The sequence below is a fragment of the Penicillium griseofulvum genome (assembly GCF_001561935.1).
Source record: "Penicillium griseofulvum strain PG3 chromosome Unknown contig_11, whole genome shotgun sequence".
NCBI lineage: Eukaryota > Fungi > Ascomycota > Eurotiomycetes > Eurotiales > Aspergillaceae > Penicillium > Penicillium griseofulvum.
The window spans coordinates 234,524-248,768 of record NW_024467432.1 but is presented as its reverse complement, the minus strand read 5'-3'; the positions used below and the strand labels follow the sequence as shown (position 1 = coordinate 248,768).

At 47.6% G+C, this 14,245-nt stretch overlaps 2 protein-coding genes across 2 annotated transcripts; one reads left to right on the top strand and one right to left on the bottom strand.

Annotated features, from left to right (window-relative positions):
* Positions 1-1,397: 1,397 nt before the first annotated feature.
* Positions 1,398-4,566, bottom strand: PGRI_086040 (uncharacterized protein; the record flags this gene model as incomplete). The annotated part of the gene is made up of 2 exons (XM_040796318.1): positions 1,398-4,445; positions 4,549-4,566. The coding sequence occupies 2 exons, from the start codon at positions 4,564-4,566 to the stop codon at positions 1,398-1,400; spliced, it is 3,066 nt and encodes a 1,021-aa protein (XP_040650856.1).
* Positions 4,567-7,220: 2,654 nt separating this feature from the next.
* On the top strand, positions 7,221-14,077 carry PGRI_086030 (Major facilitator superfamily domain, general substrate transporter; the record flags this gene model as incomplete). Its single annotated transcript, XM_040796317.1, has 15 exons — positions 7,221-7,373; positions 7,442-8,164; positions 8,217-8,297; positions 8,347-8,650; positions 8,704-8,877; positions 8,927-9,013; positions 9,067-9,535; positions 9,592-9,923; positions 10,323-10,533; positions 10,610-10,906; positions 11,013-12,108; positions 12,702-13,121; positions 13,177-13,477; positions 13,537-13,622; positions 13,679-14,077. 15 exons carry the CDS (start codon positions 7,221-7,223, stop codon positions 14,075-14,077), a joined length of 5,133 nt encoding a protein of 1,710 aa, XP_040650855.1.
* Between the last annotated feature and the right edge of the window lie 168 nt (positions 14,078-14,245).

The window sequence follows — 14,245 nt, the reverse complement described above, 5'->3', positions numbered from 1 at the left end:
GTTGGCGTTTCTTATCTACTCCATGAGCTGCGGCAGGTCAATTTAATCTCTTAAGGGAAACCTGTAGATAGTTACATACGTACCTAGGTAGACATCAGAAATAATCCATGGATCTATAACAGCATTGATAATGAAAGTACTAAACAAAGTTATCCAAAGTTAAGCCCAGGTGGTTCAGATACTCGTGGAAGTTGCACAAGTGTCTTGTCCGCGATACGGAAGATCCGTACAGCCACAAAACGCCTCTATCGAACATTGAACTCATCAGATATACATATTACCTATATCAATGAAGACTAAACAAAATTGGAGCTAGCCGAATACCTTAATTTATCTAGTAGAAAGAAATGGCTGCCTTTTTAGGGCAAATTGTTAGAATGATGTTGGACCTATATATATATATATCAGTCCCGGTACTTAAGCAAAATACATCTACTTTGGGCCCCAAACCCAATTAATATATTTTTAGAAGACAAAACTGCGTCCTCATACATTGAAATCAATATATACTAGAGGTTGAAGATAGAGAGTCTAGTTATGCTAGGAAGCAAATCTCGACTTTGTCTGGATCCAACACACAAGTATCTATCCCCTGAACCACAATGGAGAGGGGTTGGGCTCACCAGAAAACCAATAACCCCCTGGAAGTTGCCCCGGATGAGATGCAGTTCCTCTATGATAGTATCTTGCGAGCATAGGTTCGACTTGTTTGACTATAGTAAGGATATTAAAACTGTCTATGAAAACGTGTTCCCTTATATATGTTTACGAAGTTTCAAATTGGATAGTCCGTTCAGATTAGAATTTGGGTTCATTTGTATTAGACTTAGACACAGGATGGCAAGATCGTAGATTTGCCATACAGGGTTTGTCCCCAGGTTAATCATCACATCTGGGGTCCATTGCTTTCCATCCTGCCTGGTATGGGGGTCTTCGTTTGAAAGCATCATCAGAGTACAGGTCATCCCCTTAAGGAATCCTCCGTGATTAGTACAGCGCAATTAGAAAATATGAGCTGCGCAAATATGGAACATGGACGAAAGGAATGGGAAGATGACAAAAGAGAAGAAAAAAAAAATGGAAGGTCATGGGCCCCATGGGCACTCGTATGTGTGGGATGCACACATGAAAAGGAAGGGAAGAAAGTTGTATGGCAATGTACATTGGGGGTAGAGTTGTACACAGGAATGATAAAAAACGGCAAGAGCGACTTGGTCAAATCGCACTGTGAAAGAAATAGACGGGATTCTCCGAGATAGTGCAGGGAGCAAACATTAGGTAAGGATGAAGAAGATGGCCATGCAAATGATCTTCAGTTTTTGTCTCATGGGTTGTGGTGTCGGTTAGAAGATAATGAGAGGGAGTGAGTGTTGAGATGTGTGAAAAGAAAAAGACAATTAGGACATGTCAGCCAGTGCTGCTTCAAAACTGGCAATATCATCATGTGATGGTTTGTCGAAAATGCGTCGGAATGGCGGGTCTTGAGGGTAGTCCTGGGGACTGGTTGCTACCCCGTCTGCTTTGCGAACAACTTCCTTCAACGCACGTGTCACCACACCCGCACGAGCAACCAAATTCTTCAGCGAGGAGGTATCAAATGGAAGTTTCTTTGCACGTGATGCTAATTCTAACTCATTAAGAGACGAAGGTTTTTGTTGATCACGACCAGCCTGGAGGATATCAAGTACAGATTTGGACTTTGGGGAATCCTTTGCAAGCTGGGCGAGGGGCAACGCGGATTCAACCTTTTCACGGGGCATCTCCCATGAAAGTTCACTGTTGCGTTGTGACGCATTTTGACAGTCATCGTCGGATTCATCAAAACTGAAAGTGAGAGATGATGGAGATCCTGGCGGCGAGCGACGCTCCTCTTCATCGTCAATAGTAGCAAGGTTCACGATCTGCTCTGCTTCTGCCCATAGTTCGCTAGAAGGTCCGTTGACAACACCTAGGACATTTGCTTGATGGCGAAGACGTTTCAATTCCTCCACGAGCAGGGTTAATTCTTGAACCTGGCCAAATTGACCACGAAGACTAGCTTGACGCTCTAGAATGGCCTTGGGAACAGTCATGCTCTGGCGATTGAGATCAGGCTCAACATGTGGTTTGTTTTCGGCAATAGGTGTGTCCTCCGACTCGTCGAAGTCGAAATCGCTATCCCAATCTTCGCTGACACCCTTACTGCCTAAGCCCCAAGTACCGAACTTCCCAGAAGTTTGACGCGATTCATTGATGGGAAGTTCACTAGCAACTGGCACGCTCTGGCTCCGAAGATGGACGGTCGATGGTGCTTTCCGGCAAACAGCTCGACTATTCCTATCGACACCACCCGCTTGCTTCCCATGCATGGTCCTCGGACGCGTCTCAGTGTCTGAAGACTCGCGGTGAGGGTGAGCTTGTTCCGACCAATCAAAGATATTTGTCTTTTTATTGAGATCCCAATCCAGCTCGCCCACAAACGATCCAGTCATATCCTTAGGCGAATCGAGACGTGATTCGGGCTGTTCAGTAAATTTGGCCAACGAATGCGTCAAGGAAGAAGAAAAGCAATCACGATCATCGCCAGGAAGCGCTCCAATCATGCTGAGAGCATCGTCGTCAGCCACATCAGCATGGAACGGATTTTCAACCTTGGATGTTGGAACCGAAGGAGAGGACAGAAGCGGATCAGTAAACAATTGGGGATCTTTGTCCAAAGATCGAGCGGCGAAGGAACCCCGCGGGAGCAAAGACTCCAAGGTCGTGGCTTCTTCATTCATCAAGCTCGCACCTGCTTTGTCAAACATAGTTTCAATGCGCAGCCCTTTGAGTCCACTGCGATTGGTCTCACGTGTGCGAACAGAGTCCCAATAGTCCGACATCAGATCGGTCTCATATCCATCGCACGATGTAAACACCCGTGTGTCATCGGAACCAATGATGGTGGAGGCAGGATCTGAACCTGAAATCGAGAATCCCTTGGGCCGGCGACGAAGAGAACCGTGGGCCCGGCCACCCGGGCGAGATGCCTGCTGCCAGGCCGACAGGGCGACTGCATCGGAGGTCATCTGCCGTGAACCGGCCCGGGATCCCAAGCCAACGCTATAGTCCTGCGATACCGATCGGGGACCAACTTGGGACCGTCGTTCCAAAGCCGAATCCGCCCAACCAGACTGGGAAATGGGGTACGGAGCGCGAAACACGCTTGGATCAGTAATGTTGCGCCGTGGCTCGGCCCCCAAGGAACTCGGAATAATGACATCCCGTTCTTCGGTGGAGAGTTCAGAAGGAGGAACTGAGAAGGTCCTCCCCTTCACTCGCTTTAGAGAGCCTCCGCGAACGAGTCCCATAATCGGTGTTCCGTGCGCGGTAACTGTGTTTGCCATGATGACTTTCGGCTCCACATCGTTGACCGAGTATGACTGTTTATGGCTGGATGTCACTGGTTCCTCTTGCGCGATAGCTGGCTGTTTGGGAGCAGGCTCGGAGAGGGCCGGTTGGAACGGATTGCTAAATTCAATTGGCGTATGAGGTACCAATCTGTCTTCACGCGTCCCAGCTGTGGAAATCACATTAGCCTTAACCAACGCAGGAAGAGCGCGTTGGTCAAACCCAACCTGGCGTATACTCTGAACCTTTGGGGCGGTGGCGGTCGAGAATCTGCGCGAAAGTCTCTCTGCTAATTTGCCAGCCTTAGGGGAAAAGAACGGCGCCCAATGCTTCTGCTTATCGAGCTCGAATTCGTCAATGGCTGGACCTTCGGTAGAAGCCTTTGGAAAATACGCATCGAAATCAGGTGTTAAGGGGGTCCGGAGGATCATCGACTCCGATCTCTGGTGACTAGTGGCAGGCCTGCGCAGCACCGCCGGTGACGGTCCAGAGATAGTGGTTGTGCCAAGAGGGTGAGTGCTTGTATGCTGTGAGACCGGGCGCTTGACTAATTTATTCGGCTGTCTTCGTTGTCGGGGCGAGTGAGGAAAGATTGGACTTGCTGAGCCATTGAAGGACGGCGCCACTGGACTGCTTGCGGTCGGGCTTTCTGGTTGGAACGAGGCCATCGACAGCCGCCGCAGCCAACCGTTGGATGGCCGGCGGACGTGTGATTCGACCGAGGAGTCCGTCGACTCATGTTCTGGAATTCGCAGGGGTGGGTTTGTGAGGGTTTGACCCCGACGGCGACGTCTCGCACCACTGAATGACAATGGCGCTTTTGGCAGATCCGTTCCCTGGTTTCCCTGTGAGCTTTCCTCTTCCTTTGCGGCAAGCCACTCGGCAGCCGGACTTCGAGATGGGATAGCGGTCTTGGGCCGGGCAATATCTGCCGTCTTTTCGGTGTTGTTAGGGAGCGGCCGAGAGCTATCTTGAGCGAGAGTCTTGCGCCGAAAGAGACTGGGCCTCTGTGTCCGTTCTGCGCGACCGAGCGCGAAGCCGGTAGGAGCTATTCCGAGAGTGCTTAATGCACAGAGCTAGAAGCGCCAGTCAGTGAATATTCCAAAGCGATCACACCAGCGACCAAGCAATTCCGGGTTTCATTCCGGAAGCTGATATTAACTCAAGGGAAAGACTTACTGTTGATATGTGATCCATCCTTAGACGCCGCGAAGGATGTCAAACACCCCAACGATCAGCTCCAGGTTGACAACGTCTGCGAATGACATTCCAGATGGGATACAAAAAGAAGATTGAAAAAGAAAGAAAGAGATGAGGGGGTAGAAGTGTGAATTGCGACCAGAGAAGTATCCTCTGATGCTCCAGACGCAAAAAAAAAAGAAAAAGGAACAAGGGAAAAAATGAATGAATGCCGAGCAAAGCCAGTCTGGAAAATGTATGCCTCTACCCCCTGGGAGGCCGAGTAAGAAGAAAAGAGGTGGATGTGACCCGGGGAAATCAACAACAACACACGGGGATTATCAGCTCCCGCCCTGCGCACGCTAGGAGCAACCTCAATAACTCCCCTCCTTGGACCCTTTATTATTATTATTTTTTTGATGATTGATAAATGTACTTGGCATTCATTTGTTTTTACTGATTTTGACTGGTTTTCAATGGTTTTCAATGGTTTTCAATGGTTTTCAATGGTTTTCAATGAAAAAAAAACAAAACAAAAAACCTACTTGTTAAACATTGAAAGTAACTCACTCTTGCATCAAAGATATACCCCATATACAACATACAATAGGCTACGAAAAAGACGTGCAAAGAATGCAGGAGACATCTAAGCCCCTTGCGGCTCACATTCATTGGCGTCATAGTCCAGAACATATTTTCTAACCGGAGAAGTCCGTGGGAAAAAAAAAAAAAAAAACAGAAAAGCCAAAGGCCCCCAAAGTGTCAAGAAACCCCCACATTATCTGAAATTGGCTGGCTGAGATTCAACCTAACCTAACTAGTGATCGTATCGTGAAAAAAGCCCCTCAAGCCCGATCGGGTGTCCACTGGTTCTCTGCATTTACGGGGATTTTTTTTTTTACTTTCGGATCCATTGCTTCTAGAACGGAATAATATATAAATTTGAAGCTCAATGTAAGGGCAAATTACTCCGTACTTCACAATGTTATAATCACTTGCAAGGTTCAACAGCTTAACCTGTTCGGCAAGCAAACCCGATATAGTCGTCATATACTCTCCACTTATTCTTCCACTTTGATGAAACAAGGAACCTCCCGTGGGTCATTTTCCCTAAGGCTTTTGTTAATAACCTACAGCTAAGTAACTGCTTGTGTTTCAAGTATTATTTTTATATGGACTCTTTTTTTTACTTCAAAAGTCAATCTTGGCGGATCCTGCTTCAGCATATCCAATCATTCAGTTTTAAGAGGTCAATATATGGAACGACATTACAAACTCCCTACAGATGTTGATCTTGTCCTCAAACACCTGCCGGTACCCGTTATATCGGTGTTGGCTGCCGTGTGAACCTGCAGGCCGGAAGAAGATCGATGTTAAAATGTACAAAGACAATAATAAACAAAGGAAAAGATAGCCATTTTGGCCTGAGTCTTGGCAGAAACCTTTCGAGCCCGTGCTTTGTAATTTCCGACTTTCGTGATGCCAAGGGGGAACAGCTTTTTCCTAACCTCGTATACAATATAACTTCAGTTCATCCATGTACTTTCTGCTTTGGGTTTGACTGATTGTTGGTCTAATGCAATCCCGAACATGAAACTGCTTATGAAACACTCTGCAGCCTGCAAAAGCGATCTATTTTAGGTTATTTGGTTGGAGTCCAGTTGTTGATGCAGAGTATACTAGTTAGGCCACCTCTTTCACTTTACCGTCTATGTCTATCGCTACCTGTATAAAGTACCTGAAACATCTTTGGACAAGAGCGGTCAGATAGGTTGTTGCTTATGCTCATTACATGGAACCTCGTGTTGCTGATCAACGGATGACTGGGGAGACGGCAGGAGGTCGATCATTATGCTACGTCTACTTCGGCCACTTCTTAAACATTAGAGCTGTGTGACTGTGGTGTGATGTGATGCTTGTTTCCCGCAAGTCTATCACAAACGCCAATCTGTGATTGAAAACTAGACTATCTGCGCTCCTTCACATAGTCGGCTGGGAACCTGCCGACGCGAGGTTATTCACCTCGGCAACCACTCTTTTGCAACGGCTCTGATTCGAATTTTCCGTATTTGAATAGATCCCCGGGAACCATTCTATGACCAATGTTTTGTTCTATCCCATACGGACTACACACGGCTTTAGGAATTTGGAGTTCCCGAGGTCATAGGTAGATGGTTCAAATACCAATGGCTCGCATTTTCTGCAAAGCTTTTTATATTAATAAAACCCAACTTTGACAAATGTATCATAGGAGTATCTCAATACTGCCATACCTGCTCCCTAATATAGATATATCATAGATCGTTTTCAACTCCATACGGAGATTGGCCATATATAGCCAACTACCTCCACTAGTATTTTTATGATAATTGAGTTTGTTAGCAGTTTAGTTTGTCAATTACTTCAAAGCAAAGCTACAGTCACATAGTTCCGTGTTGAAGTTATAGAAATCGTTTATATATTGGTATGGTACTCGCAAATATATGGCAAGAAACAACCACTTAGTAACATTTTGTTTCATTTAGCATAATACGAAGCATAGGAACAAATTTATAGTCTAGAATATCTGTCATACCTTCACATTATCCAGCCCTGGAGGATTTGCAAAAACGATAAACAAGGTCATGTGATCTTATCGATAACACACATCCAAAAATCCGCCACTATTCGCTATGGGGGCATCAATTCCAGAACTCCACAATCTCTTAACGCCGAAGCTTCCTGACACTCGGCGTGACACAAGTCCTCTCGAGCCTGGCAAGATGGAGTCTGAACTCCAATCCCAAATTTCTGGCCTTGACCGAATCATTACCGAATACTCAGTAGTAAGTCTCTCCGCACATATGCGCGCGGTGGAGGATTGTAAGGTCCATTAAAGCTGACTATCTGACAGGGCTACCTGACCCATGCCGCAAACCTCTACGTCGACGATGCCAGTGGCCAGTCACCACTGACTGAGGCCGCCGAATCCGTGACTGAACTCCTAGTGTCCGCCTCGGGAGATTTCTCCCCGCAAAACTACGATGCGATCGGCAACTTGGTTTCGAGGTTCATCACCGCGCTGAGCTCTTCCGATGGCGACCCAGAGCGCAGGCAAATGCCCTTCAAGGCCAAGAAGCTTGAACAGACTATCAATGTCGGCGCACAGCGGAACATGTCTTCTACACTGGGTCTGACTGGAAACACCGTCGATTTGGAATCTGCCAATGCCAGAAAGATGGAGTCTAAGGTGGACAAAAAGAAGCTCGAGAAGGCAGAACGCAAGATTCGCGCCAAGCAGGACAAGAAGTCCATGAAGAACGTTACCTACGAGGCATCCCGTCTGCTCAACCAGCCGGATGAAGCCATGTCCTACGAGGAGTTCTTCATGGCTGTCAACCCTCTTCAAATGGGATCGGACTCCCAGGCTAAGAGCAAGGATATTAAATTGGATAACGTCGACATCTCGATTAGTGGCCTGCGCATTCTTACTGATGCTGCTTTCACACTCGCTTATGGTCGTCGTTACGGTCTTGTTGGTCAGAACGGTATCGGTAAATCTACACTTTTGCGTGCCTTGAGTCGCAGAGAAATCCCGATTCCGACCCACGTTTCTATTCTTCACGTTGAGCAAGAGGTGTGTTCAAATCTTAGCTTGGTTGCTTTTCTTTTACTGACTCTTACCGTAGATTACTGGTGACGATACACCAGCGTTGCAAGCAGTGTTGGATGCTGATGTGTGGCGGAAACATCTTCTCGGGGAGCAAGCGGTTAGTCAAGTCGCAGATACCACAACAGGATACTCACTAACAGCCATAGAAAATCTCGAAACAATTGGCAGAAATCGAAGAAGAAAGATCTTCATTGGCGGATACTTCGAAGGATGCTGCCAGACTCGACGAGCAACGAGAGGGCTTGGATATCACGTTGAGTGATATTCACGGAAAACTTTCTGAAATGGAGTCTGATAAGGCCGAATCCCGCGCGGCCAGTATCTTGGCTGGTCTTGGTTTCTCCCAGGAGCGCCAGCAGTACGCCACCAAGACCTTCTCCGGAGGTTGGAGAATGCGTTTGTCTCTCGCACGAGCTCTATTCTGCGAGCCCGATTTGCTATTGCTTGACGGTACGTACCACCGGCCTCTTTTATCCTACAAGCAGCCTACTGACATTCCATAGAACCGTCCAACATGTTGGACGTTCCATCAATTACTTTCCTTTCCAATTACCTTCAGGGATACCCTAGCACAGTTCTTGTTGTTTCTCACGATCGTGCATTCTTGAACGAAGTCGCCACGGATATTATCCACCAGCACTCCGAGAGGTTAGACTACTACAGAGGTGCTAATTTCGGTAAGTTACACGAGATCTCCAGACTATCAGCGGTTCTAACAATTTCTAGAATCCTTCTACGCAACCAAAGAGGAGCGCCGGAAGACTGCTAAGCGCGAATACGAGAAGCAAATGGCCGAGAGAGCACACTTGCAAGGTTTGACACCCCCTCCATCTTGTCAAAGGGGCCTTGTTAACGATCATCATCAGCATTCATTGATAAGTTCCGATACAATGCCGCCAAGTCTTCCGAGGCACAATCAAGAATCAAGAAGCTTGAGCGCATGCCAGTTCTTGAAGCTCCAGAGGCCGAATACACGGTGCACTTTGCATTCCCCGGAGTCGAGAAGCTTTCACCACCTATTGTCCAGATGTCCGAGGTTTGCTTCGGCTACACCAAGGACAAGCCTCTTCTCAAGGATGTCGATCTAGATGTTCAACTTGATTCGCGTATCGGAATTGTAGGACCTAACGGTGCTGGTAAGACCACCGTCCTGAAACTACTCACCAACCAGCTTGAACCAACAAGCGGTCTCATCTCCACAAACTCGAGACTGCGCATTGGATTCTTTGCCCAACATCACGTCGATGCTTTGGACATGACTACCAGTGCAGTCGGCTTCATGACTAAGACATACCCCGGTAAAACCGACGAGGAGTACCGACGACACCTGGGAGCGTAAGTTTATGCAAACCACTCGCATCTACTGCATTGACTAATTCTTATTTTTGTAGGTTTGGTATCACTGGTACAACCGGTCTCCAACGCATGGAGCTGCTGTCCGGAGGTCAGAAATCTCGTGTTGCGTTTGCTTGTTTGTCCTTAACCAATCCTCATATCCTTGTTCTTGACGAACCTTCCAATCACTTGGATATCGAGGGTATGGATGCCCTGGCGGATGCACTACGGGCATTCGAGGGAGGTGTGGTGATGGTTTCCCACGATGTGACCATGTTGCAGAGTGTCTGCACCAGTCTCTGGGTTTGCGACGGCGGTACTGTTACCAAGTTCGACGGCACCGTTAACGCCTACAAGAAGAAGATCAGTGCGCAGGCTGATGCTTCCGGTGTTGTGGCTAAACATTAAGGTAGTAGGGCTATGTATAGATTATGCCATAAAAACTATAAATATCCTGCATGAATCTACATTATGAGCATTATTATTAGTTCTTGAGTATTCTGCAGCCCAGTCTTTTTTCTCTGCCCAATAATCTTCATTCCACCATAGTGTATATAGACAAAGCTACCCCCCACTGAGGTCATAACCTTCTAGTTCTATCTCTTGCTTCTTTCTCTGCCATTCATTGTTGACAAATACTGAACTACATCGGCGTGCGGAATTCGAGTTCCGCTCCGGGTTTTGACCAGGTCTCCTTATCAGCTTATCGCGATCAACCCCAGACGTCACTTTACCATCTCAGATGCCCCAGGGGATAAATTTAGATGTTACGGTAACTCAGGTTCAGAGCTAGAAGAGCCTGAAGATATGACGGGCGCAGATGAGCAATATCAATCAGGTCCCCACGCCCCTTTGCTCGCCTCATCCCACGCTTCTTCAGATCATGGCGACAATGACCATGATGGGAGCCTGGCCTCTGAGTTGGAATATTCAGGAGGCTGGTTTATATGGGCGTTAACCTTCTCCGCTGGAATAAGCGGTCTGCTGTTTGGATATGAGTATGCTAGCTACCACCAAACCCGCCATGTTGCTCCATTAATACCACCGTTCACTAACAATCGTGGGAACTTCTAGCACAGGTGTTGTCTCGTCTACTTTGGTGACTGTCGGGTCAGATCTTTCGGGTCATCCGTTGACAACACTCGATAAAAGCCTCATCACATCCTGCACCAGCCTATTTGCGTTAATTGCGAGCCCGTTCACTGGTGTCCTCGCGGATAAGTTTGGTCGTCGGAAGGTCATACTTGGTGCGGATCTGTTGTTTGCACTTGGAGCTTTGATACAAGCGTTTACAAGCCATGTCTGGGGTATGATCCTTGGGCGTAGCATTGTTGGTCTTGCTGTTGGTAGCGCGAGTGCGGTGACCCCATTGTAGGTTGGCCGTCTCATGTCAGGCAGGGACTGAGAATCCCGAGCCATGGCAGAAATATGATTTCGAGAGAGTTGTTGATTGCTAACAAACTGGGAATTTGTCCAGATATATCTCCGAATTAGCTCCTTCGCACGCAAGAGGAAGACTGGTCACGATTCTCAGTCTGTTCATCACCGGTGGCCAGGTGGTGGCATACATAGTCGGGTGGCTGCTTTCTAGTACAACTGGAGGCTGGCGGTGGATTGTAGGCATTGGGGCATTCCCGGCCTTCTTTCAGCTTGCCATTCTCGCTCTGCTACCCGAAACGCCTCGATGGCTGGTCCAGGCTGGATTCGATACTCGGGCGAAGGTAGTCCTGACCAAGATCTATCAGGATTGCCTTGGGTGTGATCAGGTGGTGGATCGTGTCTTGCGCAATATCAATGGGGAAATCGTCCAAGAGGCATCGGAGATGGGACAACCCAAGTCTCCTGGCACAAAGCCTCAGTGGTTACACGATACCATTCAACGGGGTCAGCAATTGTTGCATGGTGGAAACAGAAGAGCATTGATTATAGCCATGATGCTCCAGGCGGTTCAGCAGCTCTGCGGATTCAATAGCCTGATGTATTTTTCAGCGACCATATTCTCCTCTCTTTCGTTCTCCTCGCCAACACTAACATCACTCTCAGTGGCTATGACAAACTTCGTCTTCACGCTGCTTGCATTTGTGCTGATTGACAAGATTGGTCGCCGGCGCATTCTCCTGTATTCTATACCTGTCATGGTCGTTGCTCTGGTCGTCTGTGCTTTCTCCTTTTCGTCTATGGATGGCAAATGGAACTCAGAACCTCCAACTATCCCTCAAGAAAACCATGATAGCCCTAGTTCTCTTGTGCCCCTTGCAGTTCTGATCTGTCTTACTGTGTATACTGCAGCATATGCCCTCGGACTCGGCAATGTTCCCTGGCAGCAGTCTGAACTCTTCCCTCTGAATGTACGTTCTCTGGGGTCGGGCTTGGCTACTGCAACCAACTGGGGATCGAACTTTATCATCGGCCTTACATTCCTGCCTATGATGGAATGGATTTCACCCTCATGGACGTTTGCTCTCTATGCACTCGTCTGTGTAGTTGGGTGGGCCGTTGTATGGGCAATTTACCCTGAGATGAGTGGACTAGGCCTCGAGGAGGTCAAGGGCTTGTTAGCGGATGGTTGGGGAGTGAGAGAAAGTCTACAGCGACGCCGTCTCTCACGACATATATAGCATGTGAAGAAAATCTTATCAATAGGGGTACATGGTCCATTTGGTCCCATCAAGGAGTAGAACTTGAACAGCGCAATTCTTCATTGCTCTTTGTTTCGCTTTGTCTTATTGTCACATGTAAGGCGAATTTTACTGGCCAGATTAAGTAGTCGCCCAACAATTTACATATGTTGTCAATCGCAAACAACCATGAGCCCTGTCAATCGAAATGATCGAAATGACAACGCCATCGCACATTTGAACAGCTGATTACTTCAAGGACATGTGAATCTAGATATCGAACTTTTACTACATCTTATTCCCAATATTATTTTCGCACGTTACCTCTTTCTCGCCACGCCTTCCATTCTACATTGAACTACTCCGACAGTGCAACTTGCATAACTATGTATACCACAAACACAGACATGTCGAACAATAACCTCGCACAGTCTGCTTCAGCTGCCTTGCAAAGTACCCGCAGCCCACTGCTCGAGCTTCCAAACGAGGCAAGTATATGTATGTATTCTACAATGTAGATTGCAGCCATTGATATTTGAGATCAATAGGTTCTCCAGGAGATCGCATGTTGCCTGCCGACCGATCATGATATTCTTCATCTCTCCCAATCTTGCAAAGAGATATGGGCCAAGGTCTATGAATACGAGTCCGCCGTCTGGCGAGCTCGCTTTGCTGAACACTATGACATGGCCCCGAGAAGAACTTCCAGGGAGTTGATGTTCGAATACCAGACCCGCGCCATTGTGCTCAGCGCTCCAATCCAATTCAAAGAGCAGGAAGATGATCGTCAATACCTTTGGATGGAGGTTATGCAGACTATGCTCGAGGAATCACTGAAACTACCAATCCCCCTTGGAGCAACCTCAAAGACCCTGCGATGCATCCGTGAGACCCTGAGGAAAGTAGATTTCCTGAGCGAGTTTCGAAAAGAAGAAACTTCCTCGCAACTCTTTTATGCTCTCCAGCTTGTATGTGTGTTTCGTCGAATAATGGGTTGAAAATTTACTGATTTGATATTCATAGTGTCTAACTTCGTTTGCCCTCGACCCAGCCATCACCGAGCCTTGTCGTCGAACTGACTACGACATCAAGCAAGTCTACTCATATGAAGACAAGGTGGGCGAGGCATTCATCGACCACGACGACCTTGATCTAGCTAAACTGCTGAACTTGCGTAATTTCTGGCAACGTCACTTCTTGAACGCCTCCGAGCTTACCTACCAAGAATCCTTCTCTGGGCTGCCTGCAGAGCTAAAGCCCAAGACGCGAAAGGAAAATACAAACGAGGCATCCAAACTAAGCCCATCATGGCTAGGATACTACTGTGAGTATAGCGACGGAACAAACATCCAAACAGTATCCCAAGCTGACATTTCCGATTAGCGTGCATTCACCCGCTGTCAGACCTGCAAAACGAGCGCCAGACATGCGCTGATCTTGAGACACATGGCGACTCTATCGACATAATGGTGAGTGGATGGCTAGTTGCAGACTATGTCTGACAACCAGACTAACAAATGTCAAGACCTTTGACCTTCAACCCTCTAAACAGTTCTGGCCCGAGGAATGCAGCAAGATTATCCCTCTCGCTGGGAGGCCAGATACTAAGCGGAGATATTTCGATGGCAAGCAGAGAGCCTATGGGAGCGCATATGAGGTAGGAAACCATGTGTTCGGCTTTACCGAAGAGATTGCTGTCCCCCATGGCGGGTTTGAGGGATGGACCCGGATTTGTTTCACCATCATTGAGGCAGATGAAGAGGAAGAGGAAGAGGGAATGCCTCCCTTCCCTGTGATGGACGGAGAGGGTTGGATCCATGGATATGAGGCTGTCATCATCCCTGGTGGGCGCATGATGCTGGGACGATGGGTGGACATGAAGGAGCCAGAGGCTAGAGGCCCATTCATCTTCTGGGACGTGTGAGGACGAGTCCAGTGTCTTTTACACTTTGCTTTTCGTTTGCTCTTCGTTTTCTCTTCGTTTGCTCTTCGTTTGCTCTTCGCTTTTGCTTTTCTGCTTTTGTACGTTTTTTGGTCTGGGAGGTGGGCGGTGGATGATATGAATGAAACAGACCAAGTTTCCCCCAAAACA